General features: G+C 48.2%; 1 protein-coding gene across 2 annotated transcripts in view; it reads right to left on the bottom strand.

The window, feature by feature from the left end:
• Positions 1 to 26,530, bottom strand: part of WASHC1 (WASH complex subunit 1) — an 820,361-nt gene that overhangs the window by 470,554 nt on the left and 323,277 nt on the right. For both annotated transcript variants that reach the window (XM_069628575.1, XM_069628574.1), the window contains exon 3: positions 2,801 to 2,912. In XM_069628575.1, the coding sequence (XP_069484676.1) occupies positions 2,801 to 2,912 (112 nt within the window). The remainder of the gene's footprint in view (positions 1 to 2,800; positions 2,913 to 26,530) is intronic.

Genomic DNA, 26,530 nt, shown 5'->3' on the forward strand with positions numbered 1-26,530 from the left:
GGTCGCAGGCTGGGATAATATGGCTACTAGTACAGCCATCATACAGTATATTTCCACAAATTTGGCACAAGCACTTTGGAGAACTACACTCATATCATCTGAATTGCAAGAATGATCGGAAGGAAAGCAAGGAAACTAACCCGGGATTCTGGCCCCGTCATGATAATGGTAAAGGAGGTGGAGAGAGCCATAAGGGCACTCCAGGGTGGAAAAGCGCAGGCCCGATAGGTTTCCCATATACTTCTTTAAAGATAACCTTGTGATTTGGGCACCAGTCCTTAATAGGGTTTTTAACACAGTGAACAGCATGGGGATGATCCCTGTGTCCTGGCGCCTGGCAAAAATTATTTCAGTCTGAAAAAAAGGGCGATAGAAACCTACCGGGCAACTACCGTCCAATATCTCTTTGGGACGGAGCAGGCAGAGTTTTTGGAAAGGTCTTGTTGGAACGCCACCAGGGGTGGGCCGTGTCTGCAGTGTTAATAAATCAATTGCAACCCGGGTTCCAAGAGCAGATTAAAACAGTGGACCAGTGTTTTCACCTGGTGTAGGTCCTGAATAAATACACTGCCCTAAGCAGGGCTAGGGTCTACGTGGTATTCGTGGACCTTAGAACTGCCTTTGATGGTGTCCTTCGGACTTGCTCTGGTGTGCACTGGCCAGAAAGAACATACCCCCAGACCGCTCGTCATCGATTCAACTGCTTCATACCTCTAATCAGGACTTGAGATAAGGTTTGTACCAGGCCTTTTTACCCATTAAAATCTTGTAAATACGACAGCTTTATTATTTTCCAGTGTACATTTACACCCAAGTTTAGAGCAGAGGGCAGTGCAAAGGTCAGGTTACTTGACAGAAACCAGAACGCTTGTTTTGATTTTTATCTACATGGATGTAATTGCAAGCCATGGAGAAAAGCCTCTGAACTAAAATGTATTTCTATGAAGCCTTTAAAAAAAATGCACACTGATAAAATAATTGGTTTCTTTCCATTCATCTTCTGCTGCGTTGTGTGTAGATGTAAATGGATCAAACAGAAGAACTGTGCATACTTATTATTTTCCTAGCATTTTAGGATTATGAATAAGATGGAAAACTAAGTTGCAATTGAAAATTAACCTTTTGAAACAAAGTATGCTTTTTTTCCAGTGAAAGCAACCCAGTAATACACAATTGTATTTTTCAGAGTTCCTGTGCTGTGTGTATAATCATGCAGAGGCAGATCATTTTTACACACAAGTTAATTTACACTCTAATTATAAAATTAATGACGAGTATGCATGGTCTAGTTTACATCCATTCAGCCTTGAAGTCAATGGTGTACATTACTATAAATAAATGGTCAGTGGCAGCAGAGTATTTACTCAAGTCTGCACTTTTCAAGGAATATAGAAGAATGTTCTATTGGGACCATACCTACTTTCAGGCCCTCTTTGGAACTTCACATTTAGGCGGTGACTTTTCAAACCTATGGTGTATCTAAATTTATGACATTGTGTACAGCATATGTAGTTCATGTGATAACTGATTGATCACTTACACTAGTTACTTACAATAGTTTTTGTTCCTGATTACTTTCAGAACTTATTAAGCAATATACCCTTAGAAGAGAATTCTTTCTCGAAACGCGTTGGGTTGTTTTATATTAACACTTGTCTGCTGATGACAACGAAAAATGGATTCCAAGAAGAATTTCTTTCATTAATTATTGATGATTAACCATGCATTTTACATGCATCTCTATGAAACCTTATATCTAGAACGTACAGAGAATGTGTTGGCTTTTTGAGGTCTGCGATACTGTGCATGGGACAGGAGTTTCCACACTTTTGGGAACTTTACTTTCTTGTTTGTAATTCTACAGTCCATGTGCCAGGAGTGCGTTTTCTCCCCTGCGCCATAATCTGCATACTTTAAACCCTTTTCCCATTTTCTCTAGGATTTACTAATGACCGTAGCAAAGTGGTGTGCACTGTGCTGCTACTTTTGTATCTTTAGCATTTGTATACTGACCGCATTTGTATACTGATGTACCACAAACATTCTATTGTTTGCCAATCATAGGGATATTGTGATGGAACAATGATCCCCCAACCCTATATACAATGAGAAGTACCCTGTGCGGTAACTAGGCATAACTATTAAACTAAACAAATCCACTCATTTTGGTTTGTACAAAAATTCTTTAAGAGGAGCGCTCATACTGGATACACACTATTAGGAATACATTTAGATTGGTATTGGGGTGGGCGGTATATCAAATGAAGTTGAACAAAGATGTTGCAGAGAACAGGTATTTAATTGTAGCCCATCTGAATTAGCTACAGTGGAGATAATGAAACAATCTTTCAAAATTATAGCCGCTCTGCCACCCTTACAAAGAGTCGATTATGTGCGATTGCCCATCACCTGAGGGGGGTTATATAGTTTAGGGCAGTCATATTATGGTCTACAAATCATGTTTCAGCCATCAACAATAGATTCAATTTAGAGGAATATAAAATCATGAACTGAAAAACTATTCACTGCAGATTGTGCATTTAAAAGTACTGGAAATGTTCTTCATTGGTTAAGCTACAAAAAGCATTTACAAAGCCAATAGGACTGGCTCTGAAAATGCAGAAAGTAAGCCATTTTTGCCCTTTGGGGCAGTAACATTTTTTCTAAAACTCTATCCATTTTTCAAAGCATTTGAACATCTTAGAGGCAGGGCAGAAGTGAAACTGATGAACAGGGTTGACTGGAGAATGTTCGAAGCACATCACATAGTAAATATACAGCGCCTGGTAGAGTAGGTTACCTTTATGGCCTTCTTGCTGCCTTTTAACTTCTCAATCTTGGCCTGAGCAAGCGTGACCCTTTCACTGATGGACTGGAGCTGGCTCCTATTAGTTTCCACGCGCTGGGAGATCCTACAAAAACAGGGAAAAACACAGTTCAGTCTTGCATCCAATACACTGAAACCACAAAACAGGAAAGCTAACCAGAGACACTGAAAGCATCCTTAGCGCGTAGCAGTATACACACACACAGAGGCATCTTGGCAGTTTACAAGGATTGCAAATCAAAATATTGCTTTCCAGGCTAACTAGCGCTCCAGTGGGTAATACAAGTACATCTAAAAACTGAGAAGACACATTTACATTGTGCCACGCTTTTTGCTGCCTATTTAAAATCTAAGAACAATTAGAATTTATTTTGTACATAATATGGTTCAATGTATGCATTGAATAGCTCTTAAAAAGTTTTACATGTGTTTTTTACAATTTTGTATAGTGGAAAGGTTTAAATTAAACCCAAATCACTAATAAAACAATGTTTTAAAGTGTTTCCTTGAGAAATCTTGTATGAACACAGCACTGCAAACAAATAGGTTGTGATGAGATCATTGGTATTGAGTTGAATGCTACATAGCCCAAGTATTTTACTTTATGTACCACATAGTTCATAGATTTCAATGCTGGTGTGGCTCCAATCAACCATCAATAATGGCCGGGTACAGCCTTTTGGGATGCAGTTGATATTTTCACCACTAGGTGGCTTCTTGGCATTCAACTGGAATGGAAGCACCCACACCATCATGAGCTGGCTCTAGCCACAAGCGAGCTTCGAGGGGATGAAGAGCGCGATACAAGCATCTTTCTCAAGCACATAAGCATTCAGACGCCCATCGTGGAATGGATCCAGGGTTCGAGCCTGGTGTGAGCTTCATCAAATTGGTGACCACAACTGGGTCCCACGGTACCGATCCGCCCCACGGTTGTACTTTTAATGCTTTCAATACATGTTATACCTATGGCATATATTTAGTATTTCTTCATTGTTTACTGCATACTGTTTTTCGTGGCTGGGACAGAGAAGAGAGTACCCCTGCAAATTAATTGGTTCCACCAGCCATGTCTCTTGAAAAGGCAGTATCTGGTGGCTCCCAATATAATATACCCAGTTCATTATCTGTAGGTTTAGATCCCAATCCCGCAGTATTCCATACCAGAATATTCAAATGTTCAATCCCTCCATTATACGGTGCAAAATATCACCCCTTGGTCACCTGTTGGTTTTTGCATATTGGAACGCTCCCTTAGCCTAGATATTCAATCCTTGTTCGGTGTCAAGCTACACTTTCCGGAGACTCCAGAGAGGCAAACCTGTTCCTCAGGTTAATAGGACGATTAGCTGTCCCTACATGGTGATCACTGAACCCATTGCCTATCATTCCCAAAAGTCTCCTTTGTATTATGGTACTCCTTATAGGGGGCCAGAAGTGAGACAACTGTTATGGTTGTGTTGTCCCTTCGCTCTCCGAAAGCCACCTTTCACAGGTTTACCCCTTTCCAGAGAATGTCTGCTGCTTTGGTGGGATTATTAAGAGTAATGGTAACACAGTCCCCACTTAAAACACTTTTTCCCCTGCCCAACCCCGGACAATCGTTTTGCTATCAGCACGTAGCAACCCTGTAGAAGTTTGACGTTGCAAAACCTTTTGTTGGAATGGAGTGGGTTACCTTATTTATCAGCCCAATTGTGTCCTCAGCTTGTCTGCTATCCAAAAGGGGGACATTCATCAGTACCACAACCAGGGGTGCAACCTGTGGGGGAAGGTGGAGTCTAAACCCCAACCTATATGTCACATTATTTCCCCATCTACGATGGTCTAGTTGGCTGGGGTACTGTGCAAGTCCTTATGTCATCTCTGGGCCCCCTGGGATTGGTGGCCGTAAGTTCAATGACACCCATCTCCTTATTTAAACATTGTCCATACTCTTTGGGTGTACCAGCCTTGAGGTTCTTGGGACTCTTGGTTTATTTGGAGCCATTCCTGCCCCGAGTAGTTGGTTGCATGTCTAGGTTCCCTGTTTCAGGGCCCTGAGACACCAATAGGGGTCTCTAAATTTACTCAGGATGTTATTCATTTTAGTGTCCATTTTTACCAGCAATTCATATATGTTCAGTATCTGGCTTTCCATCAGTGCTAACCTTTTGCTATATGTATATTCAGGGTATATCGCTCCTTTAGACCTGGGAGGTTCTTAAGGCTATCCTCTGCGCCATTTTCTTGATCGCCAATAACACATTTCAACCCCTGCATGGATCTGTTTGATCTGTTGCTGCATGGAACCCAAGTAAACTCTGCTGTGGTACAATGTTGTTAGATGGACCCGAAACCAATGTACTTTCTATAGGAAAAATTAGGTCATTTATGTAATTTTGTCAGCTTCTGATCTTCCATTACCACTAACGGTTTTCTCTGCCAGTTGAATCTTAGCATCTAAGACACCGTCCACTATTTTAAAAAAACGTTACAAAATGTTGTCCCGTCCCTTATGGCGCACCCCTGCTTTCGCTTTAAGAGCATTCTTGAGGCCCCGCCCCTCTCTGTCCAACCAGTGATCTTAGATTTCTTGCTGGCTAGCCCGGCATTCGGATTCCACATATCCAGCGCTTTCCTTTTAACCATCTTGTCTGATCAATGCAGAGAGACCTGGGAGTTAATTATAAAGTGCTACGTGCCAAGGTGCGGTCTGTTCCCAGAGATGCAAAGTGCCAAATGCAGTCTGTCCAATATAGTGCACAAACATCTCGACCTACAATGTTCTAGGAAGCATGAGAAGCAAGAGGAACTAGAAAAAAATAGTGGGTTTCCATATATACCAATACTAAATATGCAGGGATTACAAAACAGATACAATAAGATCTGGTAAATGTAGCAATGGCGCTTTGCCACCTAAAAAGTAAAAGGTTAAAGGTACACCTTCTTCCCCACTCCAGATGCTGCACAGAATCACAAAAAGAATCAGGAGTCACAGAATTTAGAACGCGCAAATGGCTTCGGATGCTTTCTCTAGTCAGTCTCCTCCCACCAATCGAAGTTCCTTGAGTAGCAGCAGAGAGGGCTTTGTGGGGTTTGGCGGGTAGGGGGGGATATACAAAAATCATTTGCAAATAAATTCCTGAAAGAAGCGTCAATCCAAAATATATGATTCCAGGCTAGAAAAGTTTAAATAGATTGGATAAGTCAGATGGCCTGCTTGAAGCGCCCAAGTCCCCGAAGAGTTGCTTCACCCCTCACTTCTTCACTTGGGAGTCCTTAAACTGCAGACTATGTGGCTCCCGGGACACTCCAGGGATGAAGTCCAAAACTGAAGCACCACAATATCCAAATCCAATTCTAATTCCCGCAATGTTTGCCCTCTTTTGCCACATAGGCAATTGCGAATACAGGCTAAAACAGAGGCTGCGTCCAGGCGACAGAAGGAGACTCAGGAGCTGTTCTGGAATTTGGCATTAAGCACCCAATCGAAGGGCTGAAATGGGGGTTACCGGCCCGGCGGGCAGAAGCGCCCTGGGAACGGGTGCTCAATGCCATTAGCACGTGTCCCAGGGCCTGGGACAGGGCCAATTTTAATTTTTTTTTTTCGTGAATGGGTTGCCTCGAAAAGACTGATCGAAGATGGCTGCCCTGGAAAGGTAAAACAGGGCTGCGTACGGAGCCCCTGTTCCCTTTCCATGGTGGCCTCACGCATGAAGGAGGAAGCAGCAGCGGCAAATGCCGCCGCAATGAGGTAAGCTGGGACAGGGGGGATTAGTAAAAAAGGGGTTCAAGGGTGGTGGAAGCGGCTATCAGGTGGCTTGGAGCACATGCTAACATTGGGAGATTCAGCCTGCGTTGCTAGCCTCCTGATTGGCTGGCTCCCCCGCCAAGGGTGCGAATAGTACTTAGCAAACCTGCAGTGCTACAAAAGGCACAAAGTTAACATAAGCTATCAATTCCAGCCACTACTCAGTTGAGGGGTATCCTGGCAGCAGAGTGGTATACCAGCAGTTTATCTGCCTTGTCTTCCACCAAGTGGCGTCGCTAGGATGAGGGCAGGGGGGCCTGGGCCCCTCCACTGAATTCCTGTGCAGGGACGGCAAGACCGGGATATTTGTCAGTGGGACACCTCTCCCGTTAGGCACCTCAATGAGGGTGCCCAACGGGAAAGGTGTCCCACTGGCAGTACAATGTGTGCTGAGCAATTCCTGCTCAGCACGCTCATTGTCCTGGCAGCAGGACACCTTACACTTTCAGAACGGGAGATGTGTCCCGCTGCCTGGACAATGTCCCAAGGAGCTCTGCCGGCAGAGGGGCTCACGGTGCTCTGTGTAAACAGAGAATTTCAATATGAGCCATTAGGCACGGATGGGAGGGGAGAGCAGGGTCTATTAGAAGGGACTTTTGACCCTTTAGAAATGTGAATGGGAGGGCGCGATCAGAAGTGAGAAGGCTGCATAATGTTGCATGCTTTATGAAATTACTATGGGTTTAAAACCCAAGGGGGATTTGTTAGGCTCACATTAACCTTCATGATGCTATTGTGACTTTGCATGCAGAATGGGGAGAATAAAACTAAAGCCATCCTCTTATTGCTCAACATATTTCTATGACAATGTATATAGTGTATAGTTAGTTTACCATGAAAGGATAGTTTATGTAATGTGGTTTGCTTCCAAGGCATTGCTATAAATAAAGTATTATTAAAGCTAAGCAAAACCTTTATAAATATCTATATCAACTAAACATGGGAAGATGTGCTCAGTTGTTTAAATTGCCCACATCTCTGTTTCACCATTTAATCAAAGTGTGTCATCCTGGGCAAATATTTAATCACACTGTGTCTTATCTGCAGCTCTCTGAGTGATTCACTTCATAGCGTATGTTAATATGTCAGGCTGTTATTTTAAAAATGCTTAAAGACTATAGAGTTGCTCCATATATAATAATAGTGCGCTTTAGCTATTTTGCACCACAAAGCTATTTGCCTTGTGGCTTACTTATGGCAACTTTTTCTAAAGTCACTTCCAGGGTGCCTCCAAGTATCAAAGACTGATGATGCTCCTTGCAATGTTCATTTCTGTGAAGTCATTTCTGTTGGTGCAATCCATATGCAAATTTAGAGGTTTGTATGCATTTTGCCCCAGAGCGCCTGGACACAGCTCTAATAAATGATTTACCTACATCTGTAATGATTCTAGAGTTATTTTTTGTTGTTGTGTTAAACTGCCATCTGCCACTAATTTGACCAAAAAAGTAGATTGGGGCAGGCGGTTTGGGGGTACGAATGAGACTGTATGGAATTGCACACACTGCACTGGGGGCGGGGAGGGGGTGAGGGGGGCAGGGAGTAGCAGGACTTTTTTCGTGGCTCGCTCCCTGACCCCACTCTTGCAATGCTGGATACTCCCCTGCCCCCCTACCTGGGCAACTCTCTCTGCATTGCTGCCTGTGGTCCGTCTACACAGCACACACACAAGGCTGAAATGCGGCTGCCGGGGCTGGCTACGGGCGCAGCAAATGCAGTGAAGAGCGCACCATAAAGGTGCACACTGAAAAGCGGCACAACAGTGATGGTCAGCAGTCGGGGTCCAGGGCTCGGCATTGCTACTGCATGCGTGCGCACGCATGCAAAGCTAAGTGAAAAGACAAGCCCTGCCCTCTGCACTTCCTGAGGGCACAGTGAAAAAAGTACCCCAATTTGAATTTCAACAAAATCGGGCCAGCCTGGCCCCCGATTGTTGAAATTCAAATTGGGGTCTTGGCGGGTAGCTCGCCACGGTCAAGGCTTTCCCGGCCGGAGCCCCCAGCTTCGCTGAGGGAAGTAGGGGGATCTGTGATCTAATCTGCTGTCCTCCTTTCCCCAGCCGTCACTTGCACGTTTGCAGGGTTTTGCTCAGCCCGTTTCTTTCTTCTGGCCTGAAAGGGACAACACTGCCCTCGAGACATCGGAGTGGCTCCATCTCTGCAGAAGGCACTGCTTTAAAGGATCATATCTTGTCGCTGGTTGACTGCCGTTATAGCGCGTACACTGACACGCACTGTGCTCCTCTAGTTTACATGCATGTCTGGATATTCTCTGTGCTCTTGCTACATTTGCACTACAAAATGTCCACACAAAGACACTCCTGAGAAAGGAACCCACAGCCCCAATTGCGATCTGCACAGACCTTCCAGAAAAGCACCTGCAGCCAGATGCGAGATGCACAAAAAGGTATCACGAGCAGTGGGTATTAATGGCAAACTTGTGAAAGGCCCCTACAGCAGATGTGATTGGGGCACAATATGGACACCATTGTTTCAAAGCGCATACAAATGGCAGGTGTCCATTCCCAGCCAATTACCACAAGCAACAGTTGAACAAATTGCCCATAAAGGCCCGAAACTAGGAGTGAACTTAACTGGTGCTGTGTGTCAGCTGGGCGATATATCTAGTTTTGGAGCTATACCAATATATATTTTCAATATCGATATATGTTTACGTTTTCAAATGTATATAGCGCTTAAGCCCACAGGCATCGAAGCGCAAACATGAAACAAGACAACAACAATATCACAAGACGGGCCAAAGAGAAGGGAAGTCGTAAAAGAAGAAACAGAAATAATTAAGCAAAGAGCAGGGTCATATAGGATGAGATAATATTGTTAACATCAAGATATATGCAACAGGATTTCTTTCTGTATAAATGCACAATTTTTGCACCCCCCTGGCCCCCGGCCACCGCCGCCACTTTGGACTACTTTGCCTGCGTCAATTTGGTAAAAGCATACACATTGCCCTTTTATAGGCATCCCCCCTACTTTTATCTGTGTCCACCCTCCTCAATTTGATTCCTGGAGACGCCACTGCTTCCACCTGCAGGAAACATTGTAGCTGGCGCTGCCCTAGCTGCTCAACGCCACCTCTACCAGCACACAACGCAATGGGAGCCACATGCTCCGATCCCTCCCAGACAATGGCCCGAGATGTCCAAGGGAAACTGGAGGAAATCCGACACTCCTCCAAAGATTTGGCCAGCAGCCACCAGCAATTAACCAGCAGGGCAACAGCCTGCTCCGCCAGCCACGCAGCTTTATTTGAAAGCAGATGCCTCACCGGGCTCCTCATCCCCACAGAGAGCAAGACAGGAATCTGCCCCACCAGCCACTCCCACAATATTAATCACAATAGTGCCTCTTTATTGTGAAATTTGTATTTTTGAAACATGTGATATGGTTGCCAATGTGGGTCCCCTTTATTAATTTCTGACCTTTCTATCAGTACCCTTACATTTTGGTGGCGATGTTGACCTCCTGCACAGTGTTTAAAAACTGCATCAATTTAAACCAGTCACCCTTTCAACATGGGACTCAATTGTGGCGGCCAGTCACCAGGACGGGCCTCAGCAGATGCCGGGATCACCAAGAATACTGCAGGCTCGTAGTAGGCGGACAAAAGAACAAGTTACTTACCAATTGTAACGCTCTTTCGACTGGATGGTCCTCCCACGTATTCCTCATCTTATGATATTCGTATCCTGGCAGCTTAGCTGCTTTTGAAAAAATATTTCTCGCCAGAGGGCGCTGTGCACAAGGTAGTGGCGTTGATGTCCCTCGACGGGCTCCGTACCGTGTCGACGTCGCCATCAGTATAAATAGCTGGTGCCGTGCCCGTTGGCTTCAGTTCTGTTTTTTTTCCGAGGAAATATTCGAGGAACACCCAGGCGTGCCTCATGACTGATAGACTCTTCGTGAGAGCAAAGTGTAAGTAACGTAAACTGTACTGCGGGGCTTGATGGGAGGGGCAATGAGGAATACGTGGCAGGAACATCCAGTCGAAAGAACATTACAGTTGGTAAGTAACTTGTTCTTCGAATGGATTGTGTCCTCCCACGTATTCCTCATCTTCAGATAGACTCCCATAGCAATGTAATTTTGGAGGTGGGAGTACTAGTTATTGTTCTCATGGACGGAATGAAGTACCGCAATGGCAAATAAACCCTCATTGGAGGAAGAGGCATCTAAGCAGTAATGCTTGATGAAGGTATGCATTGATGCCCATGTTGCAGCTGAACAAATATCTCCTGCAGGGACTCCCCTCTTCAGAGTCGCTGAAGTAGCCATCCCCCTAGTGGAATGGGCTCGCAGCCCATCCGGTGGCATTTTTCCCACCAATCTGTAGCACTCAATTATAACCAGAATGATCCAGCGGGATAAAGTTTATTTTGTCACTGCTAATCCTAATTTATGACCTGTATAACTCACAAAAAGTTGGTCATCTTGACGTAATTTTGACATTCTTGAAATGTAAAAACAGAGCCCTTTTGGGCTCCAGTCTATGCAGTCTCTCCTCTTCTTTGCCCAAATCAGGAGGAGGATAGAATGTTGGTAATTTGATTTTGTGCGACAAGTGGAAGTCAGAAACTACTTTTGGTAAGAAAGATGGTTTATCCTTAAGAACCACTTTGTCCTTGTAAAAAGTAGTATATGAAGGTTTATATGAGAGAGCCTGTAGTTCACTAACCCTGCGGGCTGATGTTAAGGCCGCAAGGACAGTCTTCAATGTTAGAAGCCTCAAGGGACAGGAGTGCAGAGGTTCAAAAGGTATACAAGTTAGAAACTTAAGTACTAGATTTAAATCCCAAGTTGGGACATGAAAGGGGACTGGAGGGTATACATTAGTAAGCCCTTTCAGGAATTGAATTATCAATGAAATTTTGAAGAAACCTCTTCCGAGGAGCGCTTGAAAATGTAGATCGCAGCTAGATATCCTTTAATTGTTCCGATCTGGAGCCCCAGATTGGCTAGATGCAATAGGAAAGAGCACCATTGGGGTGCCACATTGAAAAGGATCCACATCTTTATCTTTGCACCAGTTACTGAATTTGCTCCAACGACACCGGCACAAGGATTTTGTTGCTGGCCTTCTGGCCGAAAGCAAAATCTCCATTACGTCACCTGGAAGATCGCAATCCTTGTATCTCAACCTCCCAGAAACCATGCGTGAATGTTGAGTGTCTTGACCTCTGGATGGAGAACCCAACCTTCCTCTTGCGAGAGATGATCCTCTCTTTGCAGAAGACGTATTGGAGGGTAGATGGACATGTCCAGAAGGTCCGGGTACCACGTCCTCCTGGCCCAATCTGGGGCAATTAGGATCATGGTTTTCCTGAACTTTCTTAACCTCCTGATTACTTGAGGATTCAGGGGGACTGGAGGAAACGCGTACAGAAGTGGAAACTTCCAGTCCACCACGAACGCGTCTCCTAGAGCTCCTCTCGGAGGAAATTCCCTTGAGCAGTACTGTTCGCACTTCCGGTTTACCGTGAACGCGAACAGATCCACTTAAGGGGTTCCCCAAAGGGCGAAGATCTCCAGAAGGACTTCCTGAGCTAGCTCCCACTCATGGGAGACTGCTCTGCTTGCTCGGAGCATCTGCCGCCGTGTTCTGCTCTCTGGCTAAGTGAGCTGCTGATAGAGAGATTCCTTCTCGTGTTGCCCAGAACCAGAGCTGCATTGCCTCTCTGCACAGTGGTAGTGACCCTACGCCTCCTCTCTTGTTGAGGTAGTATATGGCCACGGTGGTGTCCATCATTATCAGGACATTCTTTCCCTGTACAGTGGGAAGGAAGGCCTTCAGCGCTAGTCTGATTGCCCTCAGCTCCAATAGGTTGATGTGTAGTTTGGACTCTGATGGAGACCAACGACCGCCGATTGTCAGATCGTTGGTATGGGCTCCCCACCCCGTGAGTGAGGCGCCCGTTACTACTGTTCTCTCCGGCCATGGTTGCCAGAAAGATTCTCCGTTGAGGATATTGTTGATGCAAGCCCACCATAGTAAATCCTGAGCAACTGCGCTCGGGACTTGCAGAAGATCCGACATACTTCCCGAGAACTGGAACCACTGAGTTCTGAGGGCCCATTGAAGGGATATCATTCTCAATCTGGCCTCCGGAACCAGAAAAATGCAGGATGCCATGAGGCCGAGCAACATCAGGAAATCGAAGGCCAGCAGATGTTGGGCATTCTGGAACTTTGTTACCATCTGCAGAATGTGGAGGCCCCTCAACTCGGGAGGCGAGGCTTTGCCCGAGGAAGTATCCAAAACTGCTCCGATAAACTGGAGCTTTTGGGATGGTATCATGTGAAACTTATTGAAATTGAGGGAGAAGCCCAGTTTGTGAAGGAAGTGACAGGTGATCGACAGATGTTCCTGAGCTTGTTCGGGAGAACGCGCTCTGATCAACCATTTGTCCAGGTAGGGGTAGACGTGAAACCCCCTCTTCTGAGACTCGTTGCCACAACCGCCGTCAGTTTGGTGAAAACCCTTGGGGTGCAGGTCAGTCTGAATGGCAGAACTCGAAACTGAAAGTGAGAGCCACCAACCGCGAACCTCAGGTACTTTCTGTGCTTGGGATGGATTGGCACATGAAAGTAAGCATCCAGAAGGTCCAATGATACCAACCAGTCTTGACGTTGGAGAGCCTGAAGGAACTGAGAAAGGTTTACCATCTTGAACTTGTCCTTCCTGAGGAGCATGTTCACGTTTCTTAAGTCCAAGATGGGTCTCAATCCTCAGTCGTTCTTTGTAATGAGAAAGTAGGGGGGAGTACCAACCCTTGTTCCTCTCCCATAGAGGTACCTGTTCGATTGCACCTTTCTCTAGCAGGGTTAAAATCTCCTGCAACAGGAGCAGATCTGGAATTTTGACAGAGCTGGTTCCAGGTGGATGGTCCTGAGGCCTTTTTTTAGGAAGGGAAGGCAGTAACCTTGAGCTACTGTCTCCAGTGCCCAAGCATCTGAAGTAATGCCCCGCCATTCTTTCAGATGCTGAGCGATTCTGCATCCCACTGGGGTTTTGTGTGATAAGGCCTCAGAGTGATTTGGAGGGAGCTGCAGGAGCGGCAGTTGGCAAAGATGCCGTTCCTGAGGCTAGTTTTGCACTTTTTCCTCGTCCACCACAAGCAACATTTCTCTTGCCTCTTTGAATGGCCTGTCCTCTTCCTCTACCAAAAGAGGAGTAGTACCGAAAAGAACAACCTCTCCAGAAAGATGAGCCCGAATAAGGTTTCTGAGGCTGCCGCATGGAGGCCCAAAGAGATTTAGCTGCCGCTTTTGAGGTCTGTAGTTTTTCTAAGCTTTCATCAGCTTTACTACCAAACAGCCTCAAGCCATCAAAAGGCATGTTGAGAAGTCTGGCCTGCACATCTGGTGCAATCCCCAACCTCAACCACGCAAATCTGTGTAGCACTGTGCTTGCAGTCATGGATCTGCTGATACTATCAGCAGTATCCAGTCCAGACTGGAGACATTCCCCATTGCCTCCTTTCCATGTTTGACAATATTTAGGAAGCCTTCCCTTTCCTTGCCTTCCGAAATATGTTCACTCGCCGCCGAAATGTAGTTCTACAGGTTATGGGTGAACCTGGCCAGGGTACACGTGACAGTTAACTTGAGAGCCATGCTACCTGAAGTAAAGACCTTACGGGCCCAAACATCCACCTTCTTATCCTCTCTATCCTGGGGGATAGATGGATATGCTGTCTGGCTTGAGGAAGTTGCAGCCTGAATAACCAGACTTTCTGGAGTGGGATGCCTGCTTAAATAATCAGGATCAGAACTAGATGTTCTGTACTTCTTAGGAAACTTACTGTTGACTGTAGCAATTGTATCAGGAACTTTCCAGTTTTTTCTACCGTTCTTTAAAGTGCCCTATGGTAGGGAAGAACTGGATCCTTCTGGGGGCCCTGATCAAGTATGTCAGTCATATCATCCTGATCGAAAGTGGGTGAGGCTCTACCCTAGCCCATGTATTCCACCACTCTATTCATTAAACTCCTGTACCCTTAATCTGCATGTTCTGCAGGGTCAGGTTTTGCAAACTCCAGCTCAGGTGACGTATCAATGCCACTAGCAGATTGAAGGGTATCACACAGGTCTCTCATTTTTGATTCTGGATCGATTATTTCTTCTGGGACCTCTTCTTCAGAGCCACTTTCTTCATAAATAGAAGACATAGGGCCTCATTATACGGTAGGCGGTTACCGGCACCGGTAAGGGCACCGGTGCCGGTAATCCCCTACCGCACTACTACGAGGTCCCTCAGCGGGTCCCGTCCTTAACGTGTGGTCAGACCACACGTTAAGGAAGGGACCCGCTGAGGTACTACAGAGCAAATAACGACCGTTACTGGCTCTTTCCCCATTCCCATTGAGCCCTATGGGGGCTCGAATGGGAATGGGGAATGGCAATTGGCATGGGGACTTACCGGGTCCTCAAGGGTCTGAATGACCCGATAAGTCCCCATACCGCCTACCCGGACCCAGAAGACAGTAGGGGGGAGCCATGGCGCTAATTGCGCCATGGTTACCTCCTACCGTGTAATGAGGCCCATAGACTTAAAAGAAGTCTGACTTAGGTAAAGGAGTAAATCTCCTTTCCTGTTCATGAGTTTGGATTGAAGGAATCTTTGATGGTATCGAAGGAGTCTGAGGATACCGATGATATCTTCGACAAAGGCGTCGAAAACGTTTTTGGCTTCGATGTCGAGGCCGTCTGCGCCGATGGCGTCGACGAATTCATTGAGGGTATCAACAATTTATGGTGTCGGGGTAACACTCGATTCTCGAGGAATCTTCAATGATTTGACTCGAGTCTTACGAGTTCCACCCATACTACTGGGTTTTACCACAGTAGTTCCTGACTTCCTAGTGTCATCCGACGGAGCGACCGGGGTCTGGCTCTTTTGAGGCTTCTTTGAGGGGGTCGAGGCCGCATTCTCAAAGACCTCCATCATCTTCCTTCTAAATTCTTCCCATTTTCTTGGGGAATCTGACTTAGTTGGGCATCGTACCAATTCGGTAGATGTATCGGAGTATGAAGAGGGAGATCTATGTCTCCTCTTAACCTTTTTTGAAGAGGAAGATGAAGAGCGTCTCGATCTACTGTGAGATTGAGATCTCTTAGAGTCTCTTAGAGTGTGTATGATGATTTGATTCTTTCGAATCACTCCACGTCCTATGTCTTTTTGACAAGGCCTTCTAGGAGGCCTTGGAAGCTTCCTGCCCCCGCCAGTTTACCTTTCCTCTCACGAAGGGCCTTCTCCGTCATCGACTGACAGGAGCCACAGTTGCCGGTTCGATGGTCTGAACCTAGGCACCAAAGACAAACGCGGTGAGGATCTGTAATCGACATCTTCGATCCGCAGTCGATACATTTTTTTAACCCCGTCTTGGGAGTAAAAGGGGTGGAAGAAGAGGACATTTTCAGAAGATTTCGAAGCGCACCGTTCGAGAGCAAAGCAATCGGAAAAACGGAACTGAAGCCAATGGGCACGGCAAAAGCCATTTATACTGATGGTGATGTCGACACAGTACAGAGCCTGTCGAGGGACATAGACGCCACGACCTCACAAAAATTTTCCAAAGCAGTGAAGCTGGCAGGATACGAATATCATAAGATGAGGAATACGTGGGAGGATACAATCCATTTGAATGGGACATCCTGCACCGTCCAGATCACCAGACGTTTTACCACGGCTGGGAGCACCCAGCCGATGAAAGCCTCTGCTCTGGGGGTACCCAGGCCGTGCCGGTAACGACAGGCCGTGATCAAACAGTGACCCAAGGCCAATAACCACACAGATGCGAGTTGCCACTTCCTGGGGCTCTGGTGCACTGGTGCTCATGTGCCAGCAGAGGCCCTTTTATTGATGAGTGTCATGACAGAAGTCATGACACTCTTTCTTACAGGGGCAACATGCCCACAGTTTAATGGCCAACACACAACACTCCTCCATTATAACAAAACTACAACACACATAATACAATACCCCCCCCCTACTGGGGTCCACAACTGTGGTGCATTCCAGTCCGCACACCACTCAGACTACAAAATCACTGCAAACTGTGGTGCATTCTAGTCCAAGCACCCAAGGGAGGCCCTGTTGCCGGCGTTGGGATCAGAAAATGCTTGGATCAAACTGACCGCTTGAGCTGCTGCAAGAACACATTCTCCTCATCTTCGTCCTCTGCATAGTCGTACAGTCCCCTCCTTTGCTCCTCCACCACCTGGACCGCTGCTACTTTGGGGAGCTTCCTCCCCGTGGCCTCCTTTGACATACCTCCCGTCGATGGCCCGACCATGCTGGTCGGTGTTGGGGCTGGACACACGGACACACCCGTGCGAAGTAGTTCTCTTTTCTGCACCTTCCACATGTATGGCCTTTGGCCGGGCACTCCTGTGCATGCGGGAGGTCCCATCCACACTGATGGCATATTGTGACACCTTACCCTCTCTGTGGCCACACCCCTCTTCTCGTTGTCCTGTTTCCTTACCATCTGCCTACGGATGACACCTCCAATTTCACTCGTCGCATGGGGGTTTCCAACTTAAGCTGCTGCCTGAGGTCCATCGCCTAGGCGCGCACCTGCACCAGCTCCTAGTATTCGGTCGAGGCCCAGCCCTGGCTCCCTGAGGACCTGTTTCCGCAGTTTAGAGAAGCTACAGCCATAGATGACCTGAGCCCTGATCTCATCATCCTCAAAGTTATCCAGAGCGCAAGACAGCGCGATGCCATGCAGCTTGCCATGAAATGCGTCGAGGCTCTCCCCTTCCTCTTGTCTCGCACATCTTATCCTGAACCGTTCATAATCCCGGTTGACCATGGGCATAAAGTACTCATTCAGTGCTGCAATGGCTGCGTCATATGAGTGGTCTCTGGGCCGCAAGGTCTTGAACAGTCTCTGAACGGCCGGGCCGGCATAGTACAGGGGGGTTGGGCGTTTCGCCCTGTCCTTGATTTCGACAGCCTTGAAATACAGCTCGTGGTTCTCCACCCACGCCATCCACCGGGGTCCTAGACTGGCAGGAGCCCCTACTGCATCAAATGGAAACAAGGGCGCAAGATGCCCATTCTGGCGATATGCTCCTTCACCTTCCTCGTCCCGCATGATGGTTACTTGACGTGGCGCAGTTAGTTATGAGTCACGGAGGGCGCACAAGCACTCCTTGTGGAGTCGCTACCCTTCTGCGTTTCCTTCTTGGTGCGGCGCAGTGCGTTCCCACAGCTGATGGGCACCTGGCTTGGCTCAGTTAGTTAAGGGATTACTGAGGGCGCATGAGCACTCCCTTCAGAGCTGCTACCCTTCCGCATGAGCACTCCCTGCTGAGCTGCTACCCTTATGGGTTCCTTGGTAAAAGAGGACAGACTGCTAGGGTAGATTGATTGCCCCGTCGCCCCCCAGGGGTTGTCCTGGTGCCCCTGATAGATGGACCTTCAGGACCCAGAGGATGCACAGGGCAGTACCTGGACAGCGCTGCCAGCGCTGTCCGCTCTGTGGGCAGAGCAATGGGTGCAGGCCCTCTCCTTCGCCCTTCACTTGCTGTGTCCCTCCCATTCTGGGAGGCACTGTAGCGGCTTGTTTGCTCCTCCACCTTGATGCTGTGGAGGAAGACAGAAAGACAGAGTATTCTGGCCTCCCCATACACAAGTTTGTTTGTCCTGAGGGTGGGCACGCCCCCACAGCCTCACCTGATGTGTACCGGTGTTGCTCCCCCTCCTCCTTTGTCCCTCAACAGCTGATCAGGCAGCAGCACACACGCGGCCGTGGCTTCTCTATGTTCATTAGTTTCCCCTTTTCTTTCGAAACAGGCACACGAGGACCCGCTGCTCCTCCCTGCTTTCACCTTCTGGGACCACAGGAGTCGCCAGCAGGCCTTGGCCCTGCACACTTTCACCGCCGCAGACCTAGGCCACACCCACCTCTGGCAGCCTCTTGCCGAACTCTTGTCCTTTTTCCGCTGGCAGCTCCACTCTCCTGCTCACAGGGAGACTCCAACTGAGCTGCAGCGCTGCCACACCTCCACTGCAGCAGGCTCGGGTTCTCCTTTGTTCCACGGCCACTGCCGCCGCCTTCCCCTCCTCACTCGCACTCACCGCCGCAGCACAAAGAAGGCTTCTGGCAGCCCACACAAAGACGTGCATGGGCCCAGACCACCTTGTCGCCAATGTGGTGGTCCGCCACCAGTCACCATGGCGGGCTGCACCAGATGCCGGGATCACCCAGATTACCAAGAACACTGCGGGCTCACAGTAGGCGGACCACTAGGGACACCCTGCACTGTCCGGGTCACCGGACGTGTTACCATAGCTGAGAGCACCCAGCCGATGACTGCCTCGGCTCTGGGGGCACCCAGACCGTGGCGGTAACGACAGGCCGTGATCACACGGCGACCCAAGGCCAATAACCACACAGACACAAGTTGCCACTTTCTGGGGCTCTTAGGCTGAGTAGTGTGGGTTCACTTTGCTTCTCTTACCAGATCCCTACCTAAGTAATAAATTACAGACAACTTATGTGTATGGAAAAGTTGTAGGCCGTAGGCATTTTATTTTCTTACAGAAAATACAACACAACAAAATAATTACACTGCCATATGCTTTTGGGCACATTGTGTCAAGTTCCGAAGTTGCCCAAGGCTCCTCCTGAGTCCTTGTTATCCCTGAGCCTTCGTTCCTGGGCACATGCCGCCTACGACGTGTCTTGGACCGTGTACCGAAAGAGTACTCGGCGTTCCTTCTTCTGCCTTCGCCTTCTTTTCTTGGACCGCGTACCGAAAGAGTACTCGGCGTTCTTACTTCTGCCCACTCCTTTTTTGGACCGTGTACCGAGAGTACTCGGCGTACTGGCTCCTGCCTGCACCCCTTCTTCCGTTATTCTTGTAGGGTGGGTGGCAAACATTTTTCCTTCTCCAGGTACTAAGAGCCTACCCGAGAGAGGTGAGCTCTTACCTGGTTTGTGCCGCCTCTCGTTTTCCAGGCTTACTTATACCTTTTGTTCCTTCCTGGGGGCGGCCAGGTTACCCCCCTGACCCCTTGCTGTTACATTTCGTACCTTCCCAGGTGCTGTTTCCTGCCTTTCCTGGGCTTTTGTTTCTTGTGGTGCCATTTGGACGCCCCTCCCTACGCTTTCACGCCGTTTTCCCCCACCCCGCGCCTAAACTCCCAGACCCTCTATCGTCCCGCATTTCATGCGGCCTGGCCTGGGTCGTAGGCCGAGTAGTGTGGGTTCACTTTGCTTCTCTTACCAGATCCCTACCAAAGTAATAAATTACTGACAACATGTGTATGGAAAAGTTGTAGGCCGTAGCCATTTTATTTTCTTACAGAAAATACAACACAACAAAATAATTACACTGCCATATGCTTTTGGGCACATTGTGTCCCGTTCCGAAGTTGCCCAAGGCTCCTCCTGAGTCCTTGTTATCCCTGAGCCTTCATTCCTGGGCACATGCCGCCACACCAGAGTGGGTGTTCCTTACGCCCGCTCAGGTCCACCCCCAAAAGCACCCTACCTACAACCCCGTTCCTGGAGTGCCCTAAAAATGTTGTTGGAAAAATCCCCCATCCCTTCCTTTGATAGGTGCACCCCATCCTGGTGAAACATGTCCGGATTTTCCCGGTGTAAGCCATGTCTTATGAAATGCAGCCCTGTGCTCTTGCAGTACATTTCTACTGCTTTATTTAGTTTCTTCTTGGCTATTTCAATTGCGGGCCTCTTCTGTGCCCCATACCAGACCCTTCTTGGTATTATCTCTGACATAGAAATCTCGGTTTTCCACCAGCTGCGGGCTATGCTATGCAGTGACTCGCAGATGTTCCTTTGTAATTTACCCCTGCTTGTGCTCACCAGGTCGTCCCTCCTCCCCCCCCCCCCCCCCGAGATGTATAACCAGGTACTCGTGGGGAGGTCCCTGAAACCTATCAGGTCCGACAGCCTGTCGTGGATGTCCTCCCAGTGCATCCCCAGGAGGCCCCACCATGACGTAATTGTGTTCCTGAAATGTAGTCCTTGTTTCACCTCTTCCAGCCACCTGCCTGCCCGGGTCGCGAAAGAGTGCCCCACTATCAATGCCGATTTGTATGGTCCGGCCCCTGTGGAAACGGGGGAGATAAGTGTTCCTCCCTTATGTATTTTTTAAAACATTGCGACTTCCATCCCCCCCAATTCGTCTCACCCACTTTGCTCCCATGCCCCCCGCCCACGCAGAGGTTGCTGCCCCTATCCTGAACGAGTGTGTCCCAAATTCGGCTGGATCCCATCCCACTATCGCCACCGCCTGTTTTAATACTGCCTGAAACTGGTACCTGCTGAGCGCGCTGCCGTCGTTATGAATCAATAACTGTCCGTCGACCTCTGGTCGCAGATCTAGGAATTCTTGGGTGATGCATCTGGGACAGTGGTCCTTTTCTCTGATGCAATTGAGATCTATTGCTCTCCCCTTCCCCATTTGGTCTGTCTTAGATTTCCTTAGCATTATAGACATCCCCTTGATACCCATACTAACGTCTTTTCTTGCCAGGCCATCTCCTGCCCCCGTATTCCTGGCCACCAGTTCCCCTATTCTGAACGCTCCATAGTATGCTAGCGCAAATGCTGCCCTGAACAGCGCGGTTTCGTACGTGCTGCTGCATGTGTCTTGCAGCACTTTTAGCAGAATTATCAATTTCCCAAAATTTACCGGCCTTCTGCTATCTGGTTTTTTCCCCTCTAACTTCGCCCATCCCCTCATAGCGTATTTTATCTTAGCGCTGTCAGTCGGGTCCGGTATGCCTGCCACTTTTGTACTATATGCCACCGCCGCCAGGTGCGCTGTTGCCCAGCTTTTCTTTTTCCCTCTGGCAAATGCCCCTTCGAGAAATTCACAAATTCTTTCCGTTGACATTTATTCCACCTTTTTTTTACACCTGTTTCCACCAACACATCTTTTACATGCTTTTCGTACTGCTTACCCGTTTTGTACGTCAGGGCATTTCTGGTCAGCTTGTCGATGACCCTTTCCTTTCTTCGTTCTTCTCCCACTTCTTTTGAGTCGACCTTGTGGCCAACCGTGCTTTCCTTTCTAGTGCCTCCAACCGGACCCATGCCTTCCGTGGCGTGGGCGTTTTTTCCTCGTCTGTGTCCGGTCTCAGCTCCCTGAATTTCTCCCACTGAAAGCGAGAGATTGCATCAGCCACCACATTTTCTTCCCCAGCGATATGCCTCGCCTTTATGCATGTATTCATCTTTAGGCTTTCCAGTGTGATTGCTCTCATTAATTCTAGTACTATCATGCATGACGCCCTTCCTTTGTTTAGCACGTGCACCACCGCCATGTTATCTGACCATACTGCCAACTCCTTTTTCCCTAGCTCTTCCCTCCATGCGCATAACGCGACCCATATCGGGAAGAGCTCCAGCAGCGTTTGTTCTTTGTCCATTCCACTACTTGCCACAATTTTTTCCACTTGCCTGCACACCATTTTTCCCCCAGTATTGCACCAACACCAAAGCCACCTGCTGCATCAGTGAACAACACCCTTTTCCCTTCGTCGTTCACCGGTGAGCGCCATATTACCGCCCCCTTGAAGTTTTTTAGAAATTCTGCCCACACTTCCAGATCTCTCTCGATTCCTCCCCCTAGCCTGACCCTGTGGTGCCCTTTGGTAGCACCTCTTGTTTTCAGCTCGATACTTCTCTGGAACACCTTCCCCTGCGGTATGACTCTTCCTGCCAAGTTCAATTTTCCTGCCAGCGCTTGCAATTCTCTCACTGTCGCTTTGTTTCCTCCTTGTAGTTTCCTTATTGTCTTCAGCAGCTCCGTCACCTTGTCCTCCGGGATCCGACACCTCCCCTTGTTTGAGTCAATCTCTATACCTAGGAATTGGATAACATGCGTTGGCCCTATCATTTTCTCCTCCACCAGAGGAAAACCCCACTTGTTTGTTATTTCCACGAATTTGTCCAGAGTTGCCCTGCATAGATCCGCACCTTTGGGGCCGACGAATAAAAAATCGTCCAGATAATGCACCATCATGGACTCCCTCATCTCCTGTGCTACTGCCCATTGTAAGAATGAACTTACCCTCTCGAAATATGTGCATGAGATGGCGCACCCCATCGGGAGGCATTTGTCGATGAAGTATTCCCCCTCCCAATACATGCATAGCCATCTTTGTGATCTGCTGTTGACTGGCAACAGGAGAAATGCCGATTTAATTTCTGCTTTCGCCATCCATGCCCCTTCCCCTGCTTTTCTGACCAGTTCCACCGCCTCCTCAAAGTCTGAATATGATACTGTTGCCTCGCTCTGAGCGATGCCCTCGTTCACCGAGGCACTCTGGGGGTAGGATAGGTGGTATATCAGCCTGTATTCCCCTTCGTCTTTTTTTCGGCACCAGTCCTATTGGTGAACATAAAAATTCTTCGAATGGTAAGGCCGTGAACGGGCTCTCTACCCTCCCCAGTTCTACTTCTTTCTTGATCTTACTGGTCACTATATCCCTGTTTTCGATTGCCGATTTTAGATTCCTAGGAACGTCCTGTGCTCCCTGCCCGTAAACGGGATGTTAAAACCTTCCCTAAATCCTTGCCTGATTTGTTCTGCCGCTTCTTGGTCGGGGTATTTCTGGAGCCACCTTTCCATCCTCTCGATTTTTACCAGCGTGGCCCCTTTCCTGCCCCAGTTCTTATTTCCGCGTCTCATCTCTTCTGCCGCTTGGCGCTGCGGCCCTTGTGCACTTGGAGCTGCTGTGGTCACCCTTGCATCTCTCGCACTTGTGGCTGAATTTGCACTTCCATCCCCAGCTACATGGTACCCCCTTTTCAAAGCTCCTACATTGACCTGGTTCCGCTTGTGCTGTCCCTGTGCTCCCACTGTCCCCCCTCCCTGTGTTGTCGGGGGCAGGCTGCTCTGCCACCCTCTCTGTGACCCGTAATTTCTGCTCCGAAAACTCTTGTCTCTATTTCTGTCATAGCTGGATTCGTACTTTCTGCCACCGGATCTATAATCCGCTTTGTAATCATTCTGCCAATACTGCCTTCTCTGCTGTCCCCCTGTGCTCAGCTCCTTGGAATCCCATTTCTCCTTTAGCACGTTAAAAATGTAGAGGTTAAAGTTTTCTTCATCCCAGCCCATATCCGGAAAGCAGTCCATCTCCTTTCTGAACTCATGGTCATACTCCAGCCATGCATCCCCTCCAAATGCTGCGTGGACCTTTAGCACCCTCTGTTGATATGCAACTAATGCTACCCCGTCTTCCCGGAATTTTTGTAATATAATTGTAGACATTATGGTGAAGGCCGCCATCCAGTTGTCAAAGCTCCACACTACTGGCCCCTTTCTTAGTAAGCTTTTCTCGTCCTCCTTCATGTCCTCTAGGGCCACATTCATCCCCCTCTTTTGACAATCTAACAATGTAAAGATATCGATCAATTCCTTCCTCCAGATTTTTTCCTTTACTTTGTCATTGCTTTCATCGACCTGCCCTGTGCGTCTTTACCCATGGTTTGCCTGCCATATTTCGTCATGAGTGGCCCCTCATTTTCTGCCGCTGCCACCGTCGGTGTTGCCCCTGGTGGTGTGGCACCTGCCCCTATGTTTGGCCCTGCCGGTACACCTTGTGGTGTCGGTAACATTGGTGCTCCTTGCGGCACCGGGACTACTGGTGCCCCTTGTGGTGCCGGGACCGGGGCTTCCCTGGGCTCTGCTGGTGCTCCCAGTGGTGCCGGGACCGGGGCCTCTCTGGGTTCTGCCCCTGCCCCTCTCTGTCTTTCCTTGCTCACCACTCCTCTCCATTTAACTCAAGCCTTTAGATGATCCCTTTCTTCGTCATCACTGCTTGATTCGTCTGATGAACTCCCCTGCCGCTCTTCCCTGTTTTTTATCCCCCCTCTGCTCTTCTTGTCATTGGTTCTGGGCGACTTCCCCGAAACCGTGACGAAATTTTTTAACATTTTTACTATTTTATTCCCCAAATTATTATTCACAGTACCTTTCTTATCTTTTCTCTTTCTCTTGGTCGGTGCCTCCATCTGTTCCTCTGATCTCTTCGACTCCGCTCTTCCCCTTTTCTGTCCTTGCGGTACCTCGTCTTCTCCTTCGCTGCTGCTGGGCTATATGAACAGCAGAGGTGACGTTACACCTTTGCTCTTTCCTCTTTCTGCATTACTTCTAGCACCCATTGTGCCCCATACTCCTTTTCTGCCTTGGGCCCTCTTCGCTCTTCCTTCCGCCATCCTTCTCGTCTGAATTCTGTCGGTCGCGCTTCCGTTTGACCACGGCGAAAGTGTCCTTCGTTCGTTCGCAGCTGGTACTTCTGGGTCGCTCCTGCTCTGGCACCGTTGTAACCACCGCAATCAGTATGAACTCTGAGGTAGAAAAATGCGTGAGCCCGCAAGAGCAAACGTTTTTCCTTCCCCTTCTCCAGGTACTAAGAGCCTACTCGAGGGAGGTGAGCTCTTACCTGGTTTGTGCCACCTCTCCTTTACCAGGCTTACTTATACCCCCCCCCGGGCCTTTTGTTCCTCCTGGGGGCGGCCGGGTTACCCCCCCTGACTCCTTGCTGTTACATTTCGCACCTTCCCAGGTGCGGTTTCCTGCCCTTCCTGGGCTTTTGTTTCTTGTGGCACCATTCAGTCGCCCCTCCCTACGCTTCCGCACCGTTTTCCCCCACCCTGCGCCTAAACTCGAGGCCTGGGTCATCTGCACTGGCGCTCACGTGCCAGCAGAGCCCCTTTTATGGATGAGTGTCATGACACTCTTAAAGGGGCAACATGCGCACAGTTAAATGGGCCACACACAACATCACTGAGCCAAGGGCAGCTTGAGCATGCAAGCAAAGTGGATTAAACTTTGACTTTACAAAAGCAACAAAATACATTAAATATTTTTTAAGCTAATAAACTAAGGCATCACAGGTGAATTTGGTACTTGAAAAAAGTAGTAAAATAATATCAGAGTTGAATGGCCATGGGGGATTGAAAATTATGGTTAATATGGAGAGGGTATTCTTTAGGCCCTGCTCGACTCTTCCCCTTGGCCATTCAAGCCCCAAATTAGCTGCATACTGCATTGTACATGACACGAGTCTGCTTATTTTAATCCTGTACTTCTGTAATAAATCAAATAAAAAAATAGAATACAGAGCTGATTGCAAAAACACGTTTGCATAGGTGGTATTTGCTCCTTATTCAGAAGGCCATGTCGTTTCCCGTTGTCCACCTAACGGCATGCGAGTGAAGCCTGCAGTACATGGGTAGTGCAGCTTCCTTCTAGCACCACACCGTGGAGAGAGGGGGGAGGTGCAGTTACTTTTTCTGTCAGCATATCGGCGGTGGGGGAAAAGGGGGTCATTGTGCAATCACGGATCCTTGCAACATAGTCTTCTTCTTGACGTCATCAGCGTCTGCCAACCTTGTGCTAGATTCAAAGCTATTTTTACATAAATTATAAAACGTGTACATACTGTAGCATTCGGCCAGGTGGTTTATGACACATGTCCATAGGTCTACCTGCCGCCGAAGGCAACACAAATATTTCTACAGATCATGCTGCCACCAGCCTACACCTTCATCCAGGATCCCCCTGGGCCATATATGCATAGATGCTATGGAGAGAGCCTGGCAGGCGTACCCAGAGAAGATTAGTGCGCACGCGTTTCCCTCCACCACGGTGTTGCAAATCTCTGGCTGCCTTTGGGGATTTCCTCTGCCAGAGATACGCGACCCTCCAAGATGGCGGCCAGATATCGCTTGGTCGAACCCACGTGTGATATTTAGGAATGCGTGGTTCATTGATAATTCAAACAGTGCACATATGCCAGGGAATCACAACCATACCCAAAGGTTGTGGATGCGGGTACTCTTCATCCACTGTCCAGGAGATACGTGAAAAAAAGTGAATGTGTGTGTGTTGTCC

This window comes from Ambystoma mexicanum, chromosome 12, assembly GCF_040938575.1.
Source record: "Ambystoma mexicanum isolate Mex_15411 chromosome 12, UKY_AmexF1_1, whole genome shotgun sequence".
Lineage (NCBI taxonomy): Eukaryota > Metazoa > Chordata > Amphibia > Caudata > Ambystomatidae > Ambystoma > Ambystoma mexicanum.